Here is a 14,033-nt window from a genome sequence, read left to right on the forward strand (position 1 = left end):
GGGTCTCCACAGGGTTAATCCTGTGAGCACCAGCATGAAGCTAATGAGGAGCAGCCTGAGGTTCTGTTGGGAATTACAGGCTCAGATCTGAACCAGGCTGCACGGTCTCCATCCCCACCAGATTGCTGAGCTCAGTGGAGTTTTTTGCTTTTTGGCCAGACAGGCCCTCTCCTCGGCTTGCTCTACTGTACCCTGAGGAAGGGAATAATCTGCACACTACTCCATGAGCCTTTCTACCATCTGACAGAATCACTGCAGTGTTACATGCAGCGCTTTTCAAAGCAGAGGCTTAATATGACAGGACTGTAGGAGAGATTTGATGGACAAACTGTGTTTTCAAGACCACTCATGCCCATCAGAATGGGTATGGCGCTGCTGCAACATGGGAAATTACACTGAATCATTAATGGAGCTCACAAAGAAAGAGGAAATAGGACAATTTGTGAAAATGACTTCTTTTTCCAGGCTTCGCTATGATAGAAACCAGACCCTTCCACTAGCACAGAGCTTTCCTGCTCTTCTGGCCTCAGCAAAGGCTACACTCAAAGTGATGACCTCTCTAAAGCCCTAGACTTTGTTCTACATGATCCCACACAACCTTAATGTCATGCAATGGGCAGAAATCAAATAGATGGGGACGTGGTGAGAGGAGACCGGGTGCGCAGGGCCCATGCATGGTGTGGGGTGGGCTGGTGGATGATAGATATTCGCCCCCCTCATTGAGGAACATTCCTTTGCTTTTTGCACAGAGCATTTTCAGCCAGAGCCCATCTTTCTATCAGAAACAGCTGCCGCATGTGTGCGATGTATCAGACATCTGGTTGGGGACTTGATGACTACACCCCTTCAAACAAGCTCTCAGAGAAGATATGGAAGTGGCTCATCATGACAGGATTTCTTTTTAGCCAGGCCAGTGGTGTGGCTCTAGGGACAGCAGTGTCTGTCAATTAGTCCAGAATGAAATAACTCAGCAGCTAGTGGATGGGTTGCAATTTGGTACAGATATTGATGGCGCCCAGAGGATGAATCCTAATGACTTTGGTGATCCCCTGACTTTTCCTCTACCATGACCATGAGATTGGCATTGTGGTGTTGAGTGCAAGTTAGCAAATGTTGGCAAGCTAACACGTAAACTAAAATGGTGAACATGGTAAAACTAAAACCTACTTAACACAAATTAACGTGGCTGTAGACTCTTAGTTATGTTTTATTCTCGGTTGTATCTAGGTGTGTTTCTTTTCTCATAAATGCTCCTGCTCTCATCTTCTTCCAAACAGATCCTAACCTACCTACGGATATTATTCCCACCTCTGATATGGACCCGTCTCCACCCTCCTTCACCAACTATTTCCCCCCGGATGGCTCAGAGAGCCCGTTGCCAGGTGGAGAGACGACTACATCAAGCGCTGGCTCTCCTCGCTTCCTCGGCCATGGCCTCAACGAAAACCTCATCCCTATCTACTGCTCCATCCTGGCTGCTGTGGTGGTGGGCTTGGTGGCTTATATTGTTTTTAAGAGGTCAGTTGGAGGAAAAGCTCTTTGGCTAAAGACATTAGCACAATTGGGTTTTGCACTTCAGCCACAATATAATCTAGGACAGCGAGGGTGAACAGTGATAGTGGCCTGGTGGGTGGTGTTAGAGTGACAGATGTTGCCCCAGGCTACAAAATGGCAGGAAGGTGGCTGGTGAAATATTCAGGCCTGTCATGGTCGAAGAGGTTTTGACCCATTTTTAGAGACTGACTCAAATACACCACAATGAGTTTTTTCTAAAAAAAAAAAAAAAAAAAAGAAGAAAAAAAAAGCTGACAGCACTTCATGCATTATACACACACGCAAGCGTTATAGAGGTCACACACACACACACACACACACACACACACACACACACATTAGTGAGGACATGCAACCACACATGCAGGCACTCAGACAGACAGATACAAGCCCAGAGTAAAACACATCTGAAGCAAGTAAACAAGCTCATTAAAGGCATTGATTGTTTGAAAACTGCCGACCAGGGGAAATTTGAGTGCCAGATTTATCAGCAGAGTCACGCACACATCTGCTAGTACTCCTCATGCGCTTATCGTCATGCATAATAAGAATGCAAATTATCTGAATTTCTTCAACGCCCAATATTTTATAAGAAAACACTTATACACTTGCTAACTGTACTGTACCACTCCACACCTCATGAATAATTTGGTCATTGATTCATGAGTATTTCCTCTTCTGAAGAAAAGCAACAGTAGTAAATTTTTAAGGTTTCCCATGCTTTCTGAACCTTCTCCTTATTATAGTTTTCTATTCTATTCTTAGGCTATAATATAGATCATTCTCATGGTACATACTGCATGCACTTTACAAGATAACAACGGCAGATTCAACACTGAAAGACAATAGGTCCTTGACTTCGGAGTATGTTTTCACTTTCAACGTCAAGAGAAAAGGTTCTCAGGATGAGAACCAACTGATGTGTTTGGCAAATGTGGTGCTGACTGTAAACTTCCCACATCCAATAAAAAGCAGGACGGAGCTGCTAACGTTACCATAAACTCTAATAGCATCCAGGACGGGCTTACACACAGTAGAGGAATACTGCTTTTTTTTTTTAACCCAACAAACTAATGTCGTTAGCTGATGATATGCTCTGTTGGAAGTAACAGTCGGTTAGTGTAGCTAGGACGCTAATGATTGCAGCTTATTCTAGAGCACACAAACACACAGATGAATCCATTCCTTTCTGCTCTTGTGTTTTTGGTTTAGTATTAGGAAGGGGGTAAGGATTTTTCCAGGAAAAAGCAAAACAAGACTAGGGCAAAACCTAGTATGTGGCTGGACTGCCCTTTTTCTACAAATGATTCTGTTCTCTCCTACTGTCTGTGCTCACATATTCAGTAATTTAATACAGCTGAATTTCCCATAAAGCCGCTCTCATTAACATGTTTTTCTGTGTCTGTTGTCAGACAACAGAGCAAGTATGAAATAGTGACTGAAACACGGCCCATTAAGACTACACGTTTACCAGCAGTCACTCCCAAGCCATTTCCAAGCTGCTGCTAAGATCCTGATTTTATAACCATAACGTGGTCTGACAAAATCACCATGCATATAAGTTAAAGACAACGGCTGTGCTGTGACCTAGGCTATATTTTCCTGCAACATGATCGCTCAGAGAGAAAGTTAGAAGCTCATTCACGTCTATGTCGTGTGGTCGATTGTATGAGGCAATGGCGCAACTCTATCACTCAGTCAGTCAGTCAGTCAGTAAGTCAGTCACGGACATTCGCGTTTATAGGACTGGCCCTGCCGTTGTGGTCCATCCACAAAGCAATAGGTTGAAAGTAGACTTGATATAGATCAGTGGTTTTTTGCCCACTGATATTTTAGGTACTACCACCTCCGATTGTCCTACTGCATTAAACTGCAGTTATAATTTAACGGTTAGTGTTTTATAGCTCATAGCTGCAATGAAATCAAAATATCTAAAGATCAGATAGGTCACATAACTGTATCATACCCTCTGACATGCCACTTCTCCACAGGTGGAACAGCTGCAAGCAGAACAAGCAGGCAGCTAATAACCGTGCGGCTACGAACAACCAGATGGTGACGCCGGAGGGAGAGAAGCTGCACAGCGACAGCGGCATCTCGGTGGACAGCCAGAGTCTGCAGGAGCAGCAGCAGCAGCAGCAGAAGCAGCAGCAGCAGCAGCAGCAGCAGCAGGCCCAGGCTGAAGTCCAGGCTCAGCCCTCACACTCACACACACAGGAACAGATAGGTGAGCCTGACACTCACTCTTCATTTTCCGATTTTCACTTTGTCATTATGGATTACAGAATGTAGATTCAAAGGCAAAAAATGGAAATTTAACCATTTGAAAGGAAATCTGCACCTCAATAAAGTTTGCAAAAAGCGAAGGGGTCTGAATACTTTCTGAAACCACTGTATATTTGTCACCAAAACTCTAACTTAACATAAGGCATCCAGCCAAGACTAAACACATTCCTCCGTCACACCGTGGTTTTCTTCCTGCCAATGAAAGTCGTTATCAATCACATCAAGATACTCTGGTGAGATTTTGTGACCCTGTGCGGCAGTATTTCATCATTGTGCAAACATTTTCCTCAGAACACATACACATATCTGGGGAATGATATCAAAAACAACATATGACCAAGCTGCAGGACTAACACCTAGCTGCCAGGAGCAGATAGGTGAGGCCAAATCTTACATGCATGTGTGATTTATTAGGCTCCAGGAATGTGGGTATTCTGAATGCGAGACACTGCACCAACATGAATTTGAGACATGTACTGAACATTAGGACCATTGTACCATTAGAAAGAAAGAAATTCAGTGTTGATATAAGCTTGGCACAGTTTCGACCTAATTCACCGCATATCAGAAGTGTAAGGTATAAGGAAGGCACGTAACTGCACATGTTTGGTCTTTATTGGCTTTTACTACTCTTACCACTCCTCCACATCTATATTTTTCTCTGGGAACTCATGAAGTGTTTAGGGCGTAGGTCTGTAGGACAGATTTTGCTACATAGTCTTGCAAGCCAGAAAAAAATCTAAAAGGTTATGTGAGATGAACTCAGGAGATCATGTCTTGCTTGGGGAGATAAAACCAACATTATGCACTGCACTGATCTATTATAAAGCAATTTGATATGTGCTTAGTTTACGTCTCGCAGTGAGAGAGACAAACACAGAGTGAGTGTTAAGTTTTATTGTTGTTTTTTCTTTTTTCTTTTTTTTACAGTTATCGGTAATTGCTACCTGTTTACTTTCTTTAGACTCTTAAGTAATCAATAAATGTGATCTAGGCATTTCACTCACCAACACTGGGTACAGATACAACAAATAAGGCTAGCTGCACGGTGGGGAAGCCGCACTGAGCGGCTGAAAAAAAGAAAAAGAATAACCTTTAAACAGCCGACTGGAGAATAAAAGCAAGCGCCGCAGGAGTGAGATGCGACCTCCATTCAACAAAGAGCAGTCTACCATCCTTCCATACTCTAATAGCACTTACAGTAAAGAGATGAAAGCAGTATTCTCACTCGCGCTATACGCATAAAGCTGAGAGGCTTTTTACCTGAAGAAGAGGTCTCAGGTTCAGTCATGATCTTGTTATTCATTCATGATTTTCTCCCTGACTCCCTTCTCAGGATTTCATAGGCTTTTTGTGTAAAGCCTAAGAAATGGTTATACGACGATAATAATGTGCTAACAAGCCACACAGCTGACAAATCCTACCTCAAACAAACCATTGCACTGTCTCTTGTCTAGGATACCCGTTACATTCTAATGAGGCTTGGGAAAAGCTCATTTTGTTTTTGTGTTTTGTTTGAGTCCCTCTTTCCATTCTTCCACTCAACAAATGCAAAGCCCGCTGCATGTTGAAGAGAAGAAGGAATTTCTTTTGGAGGAACGGCTCAGGATTGGTTCATTGAGGAGGATGACTGCCCCATTAACCCTGTTGCCTCTTTAACTGATTGGCTCATTAGCAGGTGTTACCAGATGGGATCCAGGCCTGGTCTCACCGCCTTTCAAAATCTGATCCAGCATCAGTGTTTAGCACGTGCTAACTGGCATTAGGACTGTCTGGGGGTGCGGAAGCCATTAGAAAGGCAGCAAATGCTCTAATGCAGGGGGTTGTTGGTTCTACCACAACCAGCTGGGATCTGTTAAAACATGTGAGGGGCTGAGAATATTCACGATAAATCCATGATAATCACAGGGGTTTTCCTGTTTTCGGTGAACCATATTTTACTGGCGAGTGAAATAATGGGAACACCTCCGGTCAAAGCGAGTCAAATACGCTTTTAAAAAGAGACATAAATCAATGAAAATGTCCCGCGTTTTGACTGACAACAGTCAGAGAGGGTTTTCCCTTTGAGTCATCGGTGAGTGAGTGAGAGCTCGTAAATGAGGGGTGCTCAGCATCATTTCTGTCTGCTTATCTCCATTAAAAGGATCCAATTATCTGTGCGGCACCCCTCCCTTTCCCACCCACAACCTCTTTTGCTGCCGGCTTCCTCCTCTGAATCGTGCATATTGGATGTGTTTAAAATTTAAACAGGACTCTTACCCCTCACTCACATCACCAAACTGTGTATCCTTGCCCTGTGTTTGACCTCACAGTCTACACAAAATGGAGTCAACGCAACTGTCGGTCAAAAAACACTGAAGGGGTTATTGCAACAATCTAGATTACGACAACAGAGGGGTACAAATTTGTTTGACGGTAGAGCTTCAAAACCGACGGGAAGTCGTAAAGCAGTAGGCATACAGTCCAGAATACAAGTGACACATTTTTATTCATCAGATTAAAGAATGAAACCAGTAGTTTGTCTTCACCTGAATGCCACAGGAAATAATGGTTAAAAAAATAAACTTTACTGAAAACCCTGAGGGACGAGGGTCTTGATTGCAGCGCTAAATCAACCATCATCAAGGGGTTGCAGCGCAGTTTTACTAAACCTTTGTGATTCTGAATGAAAGCCTGAAGGATCTGCAGGACTCAACAGTAAAGACCTCAGTGTGTAACACTATACAGCCTCATGTTACAGTAATAATAAGCTGAGTCATGTTACAAATTACTAATGCAGTTTCAGTAATAGAAGAGGGATGCCTCATAGGTCAACATTCATTAATGGATTCGAAGGGATTTGGATTTGATTGGTGGATTTTGATACTGGAACTGGATTTGAACCCCATGTCTAGCTGATACAGGGTCAGATCTTTTATGTATATATATATATATGTGTGTGTGTGTGTGTGTGTGCATTTTTGTTCAATTTTGCCCCTACATAACACAGCTGCAAAGTGCGTACTTAGGTAACTTAGGTAACGAAAACTTACATCAAAACAAGCAAAGCAATTATTGTTTGACAGCAGAATATTCTGTTTTCTTTCTCGTTATTTTTCTGCCCTCAATGTGCTTGTAGGTGCACAGCTATGCAGCGAGCTAAACGCGCTTGCCGTGAAGGTTGAGGACCGGAGCCCAACAGTAAATTAACAGTTGAAATGTTGTATTAGCAACACATTAGCAAGACAGAAAGTATAATGGCTTACCTGGTTACCGTTAACTGCCGAATAAATTTACAAATCACAAATAATCAACAATCACAAAAACAGCTATAAATAAAATAAAAGTTCCTGCAGGTTATGCTGCAACAAGGGCATTTGGGGAGTGAATAAAAGATGTCTGTCAATATTTGCTTGGTCCGTGGAAAGTTCAACTGAAACCAACTGTTAGCCGTCACCACAACGTAATAGCTAAAATTAACTTACAAAACACTTTACATGTCTGTGCCCAGGGGCCCATTGACTCATAATCCACCCATGGATTTTGGGGTTTAGATGGAAAAGTAATAGAAATAAGCTGCGCAATGAACCATTGCCCCCAGGGAGTGATAGGTAACGTAGCAAAATGAGAAACAAGTAATATATTTTTTTTCATTAGAAAACAATCTCAATGTCACTTAACTTTTCCCTGGGAGTTCTTGTGATTACCATGAAGCCATCTAAATTTCAATCTCACTCAGCACATTTGAACGCTTTACCATGGCTTAGGGTCCAATCAGGAACGCCTGAATGTGCTGATTAAAAAAGAAAGAAAAAGAAAGAAGTTGTTAATGAAGCTTCGCTGCGATTGGGAGTTCACATTTCGGAGTAGACCTGATTGAACTGGTTCAGTGAAAGACAGCTTGTATTGATTCCTGGAATGAGGTTGGACTCTATAAAACATTGGAAAGCCATGTGGCTATTATTCTCACCGCTGCCTCCAAAATGGGGTGCGACGGTAGTTCAGAAACAATTGCATTGAGGTAGACGTACGGGTGCAAGTCACTGTGCGTATGCCTGAACTTTTGAGCGTTACAGATGGCCGTGCACTGGCCAGCGTCAGCGTCTCTCTGCTCTGTGTCACTGATGATGTCCTTAGATGGCCTGTTTAAACAGGAAGGAAGAGAGACGATCGCTATGGACCGTGGCCATCATTGGACAGAATCAGTGTGGATAAACACGGCAGGCAGAGAGGCTCGGAGTATGGCAATCTCCGTGTATTTTATAACAGTAAAATATGTGGGAAAAGGTGGGTATTTAGGAAGGGAAAAGGAATGTTAACAGAGGGAGCCGTGACATTATACAAAAGAAACCCCCTCTTCTGAAGCTTTAAAATAAACCCTCTTGTACTGAACTTCCCTGGCACAAGGATGCATTGATAAAGACACGAGAACACCCACCAGACTGGGGGTTCCTCTCAGAAACGCCTCTGCATTCCAGCGGCATCTCCATGGCGTCCCTCAATTGACAACAGGTTAAGAAGTTTGTGGGAAAAGAGAGAGCTTGTCGCCCAGCCTCATGCGGCTAATGATTTCAGTTTAACAGGTCTGGATTAGTGGGTGACACCACAGGGCCCCCTGCAGGGAAAAGTGGGATTATCAGGGTTTCTTTCACGCAGAAGGACTTACAGTATGTGGGTATTTTGGTGGATAGGGAAAGTAATAATCTTTTTGGGGGGAGAATTAAATGAATTAAATTGCTCATGACTCAGAAACTAATCAAGGTCCCCTTAATCAAATGACTTTCCACTCACTAAAGAGGAGTTGCTCAGTGACAAACACAAAACGACTGTGTTGGTACAAGTGAGAATGTGCACAACTGTGTGAACCGCAACGCTGATTTAAATATCACCTGAAATCACCTGTGTGTCTTTTTTTTCCAGAGCCTGACATATTTCTTTTTTTTTTTTAACTTTCTCCCTGCAGTGGTGAGGGTGGATGGTGGACCCCAGCCTGACTCGCCTCCCCCTGAAGTCTGAGGAGGTAGAGGAGGAGGAAGAGGAGGCGTCAGAGCTGAAGACAGGGGGGAGGAGAGCGGGGACCTGGACTGTCGACCAAAAAGAAAGCAGGGGGGCGACACACAGAGAATGTAAAACTGACTCTGATTCATATCTGAAGTGGCCACAGAGCAAAGACTTGGCTTGCATCGACCTTCCAGCACCTTTGGGCTACAGTCTGACTCTTCATCCCTGCATAGAGAGTCCAGCTCTATCTATCAGTGTGCCTGGACAAAACCTCTAAGGCAATATCAGTTACCATCCATACCAATGTCCCCGCAGATTCATTATCACATCTCACATATAAACTGAATATTCCAGTATTTAATGTTGACATATGACATCATTTTCAGTAACTGCCAGTTTATCATCCACCCCTTTCCAAGCTTTCCATTTTCCCTCTAATTCCACGTTCACTTGCCAGGAAATGTATGTGCCTGAAAGGTAAATAGGCCGAAATGTACTCCATTATCTCCTCTTTCTTTTCCCTGTGCATCAAAGTGACCGGGGCATCCTTTTTCCTCTCGCATCTTCCTCTGTGGCATCCCACTCTCAGATAATCCTCTCTCCATAGGATTCACTCTATTAGACCCCCACCGTCGTCGGCGATATAAAAAGCAGCGGGGGAGCCGTGAGTCACTCCAAACTTCTTCCGGAGTTTCTTGTCCCTTTATCACTTAACCACAGACGCGTTTCATGGCGGGCCGTCACGATGTACAATGTTTGCGTCATTGTTTGAGATCGGCTGCACCGACTGATGCAAGTGACTCACATTTGGGGAGAAAGGTCAATTACTGTGTGGCCCGCTCAGTAATCAACCGTTTTTCCTCAACGAGATGCTTCCCCCTGCACTCCGCAGTCTCTAGCCCCTCCTGTGACATGGACCCTGCCACAGCGCCTCCAGGGTTTGTGTTTCAGTAATTTCATGCTCATAATGTAACACGCCCAAATGTTTGTCTCCTGTTTGTGGTGCATTTCTTTCATTTTGTGGCTTGAGTTACATGGCCGATTCAGCAGGGTGCCTCCAGGGTTCTCTGTGGAGCCTGGACGTGCAACACGAGAGAGACATGTCTGGACCGTGGAGCTCTGCTGACTCACTGCGACGAGTAGACACGTCTGAGGGGAGGCGAAGCTGTCTGATGAGCGGGAAGAATGGAGCTGTGACGTCATCAGTGACCCAGCATGCAGCGCTGCTCATGAAACTGATCCTTTAATAAACCTGAGAATGAAAAAATGCGCAAACAGGAATCCCATCTATCATGATTTACATTTACTGAGTGGAAAAGTGGGGCACCCTTCAGTGGCTAACACTCTCTTTACCCACCCACCGCCTCCATCTCCACATTCTCACTCTTGCAATCTCGCGTACAGCTCTGCCTGCACTGTAGAGCCTGACAAACAGCGTTGGGGCGCGAACGCGCCGTCGTTGGCGCTCGTGTCAACATGGGGCCCATTAGAGCGACTTCCTGACAGGCAGGTAGTAATTACCTCAGGGTTTCAGCTTCATTTAGCCTCTGCTCCACTCAGATCAGCCATCTCTCTTCTGGATTAATGCTGCGGACAACAGAGGGGCGACACAGCCCACTTTGAAGCCTCGATGTGAAATTACAGATCCCTTATCCAAGTCCAAGACCGCTGACATTTACTGTATCACCATGGTGATATATAAAAACACTTAGTCCGGGCTCACTTCTAATACTGGGTGGCACCTTTTATTACACAGGACCACTTTTATGTTGCCCCCACTCGCTGCTTGCAGTAACTCTAAAAGCAGTCGACATAGATTGTAAAAGAAGTATACTGTGGCTGAGCTCCACCGTGCTACTTTAGTGTTCGTTCCTACAGGGGCACGTACCTTCTCAGGGGCCCTCTTGTTGTGGTAAGACTAAAAATGGTCAAGAGACCCTTTGAGGATTTCTGTAAACAGTTTGTAGACGATTCTGTAGATGTACGATAGAGCAGGTAGGTAGGCAGGTATAGAGCAGCTGTTAGGTTCAAAAAAGGAGAAATAAGATGTGTTTCCTGGTCAGCAGAGCTTGTAGAGTTTAGAGAGCAACAGCTAGATAAGAGATGTCAGACAAAGAGGGGAAGACAGAGGATGTGAGTCATTATATCCTGTGCAACTGCTGCATGGATCGGTCACATGGTCGCCAACACCTCACGACAATTACACTTTCTCGTCTCTTCACATGTGATTCATTCTGTATCACTGCAGCGATATGAATGGAAACAAAAAGACTCCGCTGTGTTTTGCTCCCAGTCCCTGGGCATGTGGTGTGGACATGTGACCACAGACAGACACACAAACACACACACAGCGACAGAGGATGATTCACTCCTCCATTGAGAGAGCTGGTATGATTCATTTTGATCCTAGCCATGGCAGTGACATTAAAGCAGACTCCGCTGCAGCATGACTGACCAGAGTGTTGATTTAAAGGGGAAAAAAGTAGAAGAAACCCCCCCCCCCAACATACTCCTTGACTCCCTCTGCCCCTGAGGCCCAATCAGCCCTCCAGCAGCGCACTCAATTACCCTGAACCGACTTATTCTCTTTCTAGCAGCTTGTGAAGTGAGACACACAATGTAAGAATGTACAACCCGAATATGAACAGAAAAATATGCAAGACACATTCAAGGATAAGGTTTAAGTTTTCCCTCATTCTGTTACTGTAAATTGTTTTTGTCTTTACACTTTCCTGTTTGTTTATATTATGAATAGTATTACACTTTTGGAATCACTATTTTTTCTAAGATATGTTATTTTGTAGCACTTATTAGATGTAATATGAATTCACTCAGAGAGTGTACCACAGTTCAAGTGCCTGTGTACAGTGTTGGGTCTGTAAGTTCAGGAGTTTGACTGTATTTTTGGCATTTTTTTCCACTTACTTTGTGTTTTTTTTGGTGCATTTCTTTTGTTATTTTGAGAGTTAATCAAGGTTTTTAGTAAAAAGAAGTCAAAGCTATAGTTGAACCTTGGAGAAGCAAACAAACTGTATAAACCTGGCAGCAACGTAGAGAGACTTACAGTACAAACAGGTTGCCAATGAACTCACACTGTATGTTAACATGCTATAAATGCTGGCAACTAAAAGGGTCATGTAGCATTATGAACACATTTACATGTCACCTTAGACTTCTGCTCTAAAACTCACATATGCTAATAGTCAATAGAAATCAGCTCTACTGTGCAGATGTTTTGCATGTACAGTAAGTTTCATCATGTACCTCCATCTCAGCGGTGACAGGACAGTAAATTGAAATCTAAGGGGAGGTTCACTGTGATTCTCTGTGACATTATCACTACAAGCTGGATACAGGTAGATCAGGGCCTGCTCCCGAAAAAGCTGAAGGACACATGTACTTACCTACTAATGTAAAATGCATTGTGTAAATGTGAATTTCTTAGAGTTGATACAAGATACAGAAATAAACTATAAAATGTACAAAAACAAAAAATGTGTGCAGATGAAATGAACATCTATAATACAATAAACACAGATGTCATTGCATTGCCTGTCCTGTTTGTCTTTGTAGCTGAACTGGCAGAGTGTGGAATCTGAAGTGCCTGACAAGAATAGTTTGAGACTTTGGGAAATGCGCCTATGCGCGAGAGTCCTTCTGTAAAGAAAATGAACCCAGCAGGTTACCACGGACCGTAGTTACAAATGACGGTCGGGTGACTTCTAGCGGCCGAGGTAATGATCATGGGAGCAAAGGAGGAAGTCAGGTGAGGTAGCAAAGTCCCCGTTAGCAGGAGGTTGGGGCGGATGGATGGGTCAACATAACACAGGATTTTCACACGGTAAACCGCTGTTTGCTTCCCAGGTGAAACCAATGGTCAGCGTTGGGTCTTGCGTCCGTGACCGTTCCACAAGCTTAACTGCGTGTTTGTTATTGTTACCATGGTGAATAAGGTCCAGAATGGGAAGCTGGCTGGCTGCTGGCAGTAGCTTCATATTTACGGCACAAACATGAGAGTTGTGTCTTTCTTCTCATCTAACTCTCGGCAAGAAAGTGAATAAGTCTAACTATATAAATAAAGTTTATTTTTACTGTCGTCTATTCCTTTATTGCGATATTGGGTTTAGGATCAATACAATGTACATCATAAAATGGATGGAGAAACCCTCCGTGAGCTTCTACTGTCATAATGATAAACGGAAACATTTTAAATTATTCAAATTATTCCCAAAGCTGACTTTATAGACCTCAAAATCTGTCGATGAAATGTTCGCAATAAGTTCCACAGACCAGATGTTGAGCTTGAGAAATGCTCTTTTAGTAGTTTTTCCCTCTTCACAAAAACAACCATAAGCATTTGAGAGAATGCAAGTAAAAATGCTGAAACCTGAGTATGGACTGGCAGACCAGCAGCCAAACCACAGTCGTAAAACAGGACGGACCTTCACATATGGTCCAGTGGGAATGCACTGATCCAGCGGGGGTTTCTTCCTGCTGCGTGTCATAGATGAATCCTTACTGATTCGTCCTCCACAGAAACAGACGTGACGCAAGTGGAGGACATGAGATGACAAAAGCCACCAAGGCAGAAATGTCTGTAGTTGCTGCAATTTTGGGTGAAAACGCCCCAGTGTTAACAACACAACTTCAATTTTGACTTGAATGTTTTTGCAGACAAGCGCGTTCGGAGAAGCAAAACAAAATAAGCAGTGTGTAATGTTTCTGTGCCGCCTTTTCCTGCCTTGGCTGGTTTCTATATGAGTGCCTGAATGCAGAAAACCAGACTGAGATGGCGGTGACAGATAGAGTGTAGAATTTTAATTTCGTCAGCAGGGAGTACTTAAATGGCGGCACTAATCAAACAACATTTTTCCCTCGGTCAAGATTAATCAAGACTGCAGGTCAGCTTCAGTGGCAGAAAAAAGAAAGAAGCCTTAAATAGATAAAAGGGCACAGACATGTCTATTGTATTGCAGACGTGCACGGGGCGAAAAAACTCAAACACGAATACGTCACTGACTCATAAAGAAACGTGCAGTTGCCTTCAGTTATAGGAAGATGAAGGTCGGTGCTGCTGTTTTGGCCCTTTTTTTTTTAATAGATGCTTTTAATAGTCATTTCAAATCAAGAAATTATTGCTTTAGCCAGTCTGAGATGTTAGTGGACTTACATAAACTGACCAAAACTATTCCCGAGAGGGCTGTAGCCTCCAT

General features: G+C 43.6%; 1 protein-coding gene across 1 annotated transcript in view; it reads left to right on the forward strand.

Moving 5' to 3' along the window:
• The window catches only part of ngfra (nerve growth factor receptor a (TNFR superfamily, member 16)), a 30,995-nt gene extending 18,686 nt beyond the window's left edge, over positions 1-12,309 (forward strand). Inside the window, exons 4-6 of the mRNA XM_040155628.1 lie at positions 1,278-1,518; positions 3,546-3,781; positions 8,783-12,309. Of these exons, the coding sequence (XP_040011562.1) occupies positions 1,278-1,518; positions 3,546-3,781; positions 8,783-8,835 (530 nt within the window). The 3' untranslated portion in view covers positions 8,836-12,309. The remainder of the gene's footprint in view (positions 1-1,277; positions 1,519-3,545; positions 3,782-8,782) is intronic.
• Positions 12,310-14,033: the final 1,724 nt, after the last annotated feature.

This window comes from Xiphias gladius, chromosome 3 (assembly GCF_016859285.1).
Source record: "Xiphias gladius isolate SHS-SW01 ecotype Sanya breed wild chromosome 3, ASM1685928v1, whole genome shotgun sequence".
Classification (NCBI taxonomy): Eukaryota; Metazoa; Chordata; class Actinopteri; order Istiophoriformes; family Xiphiidae; genus Xiphias; species Xiphias gladius.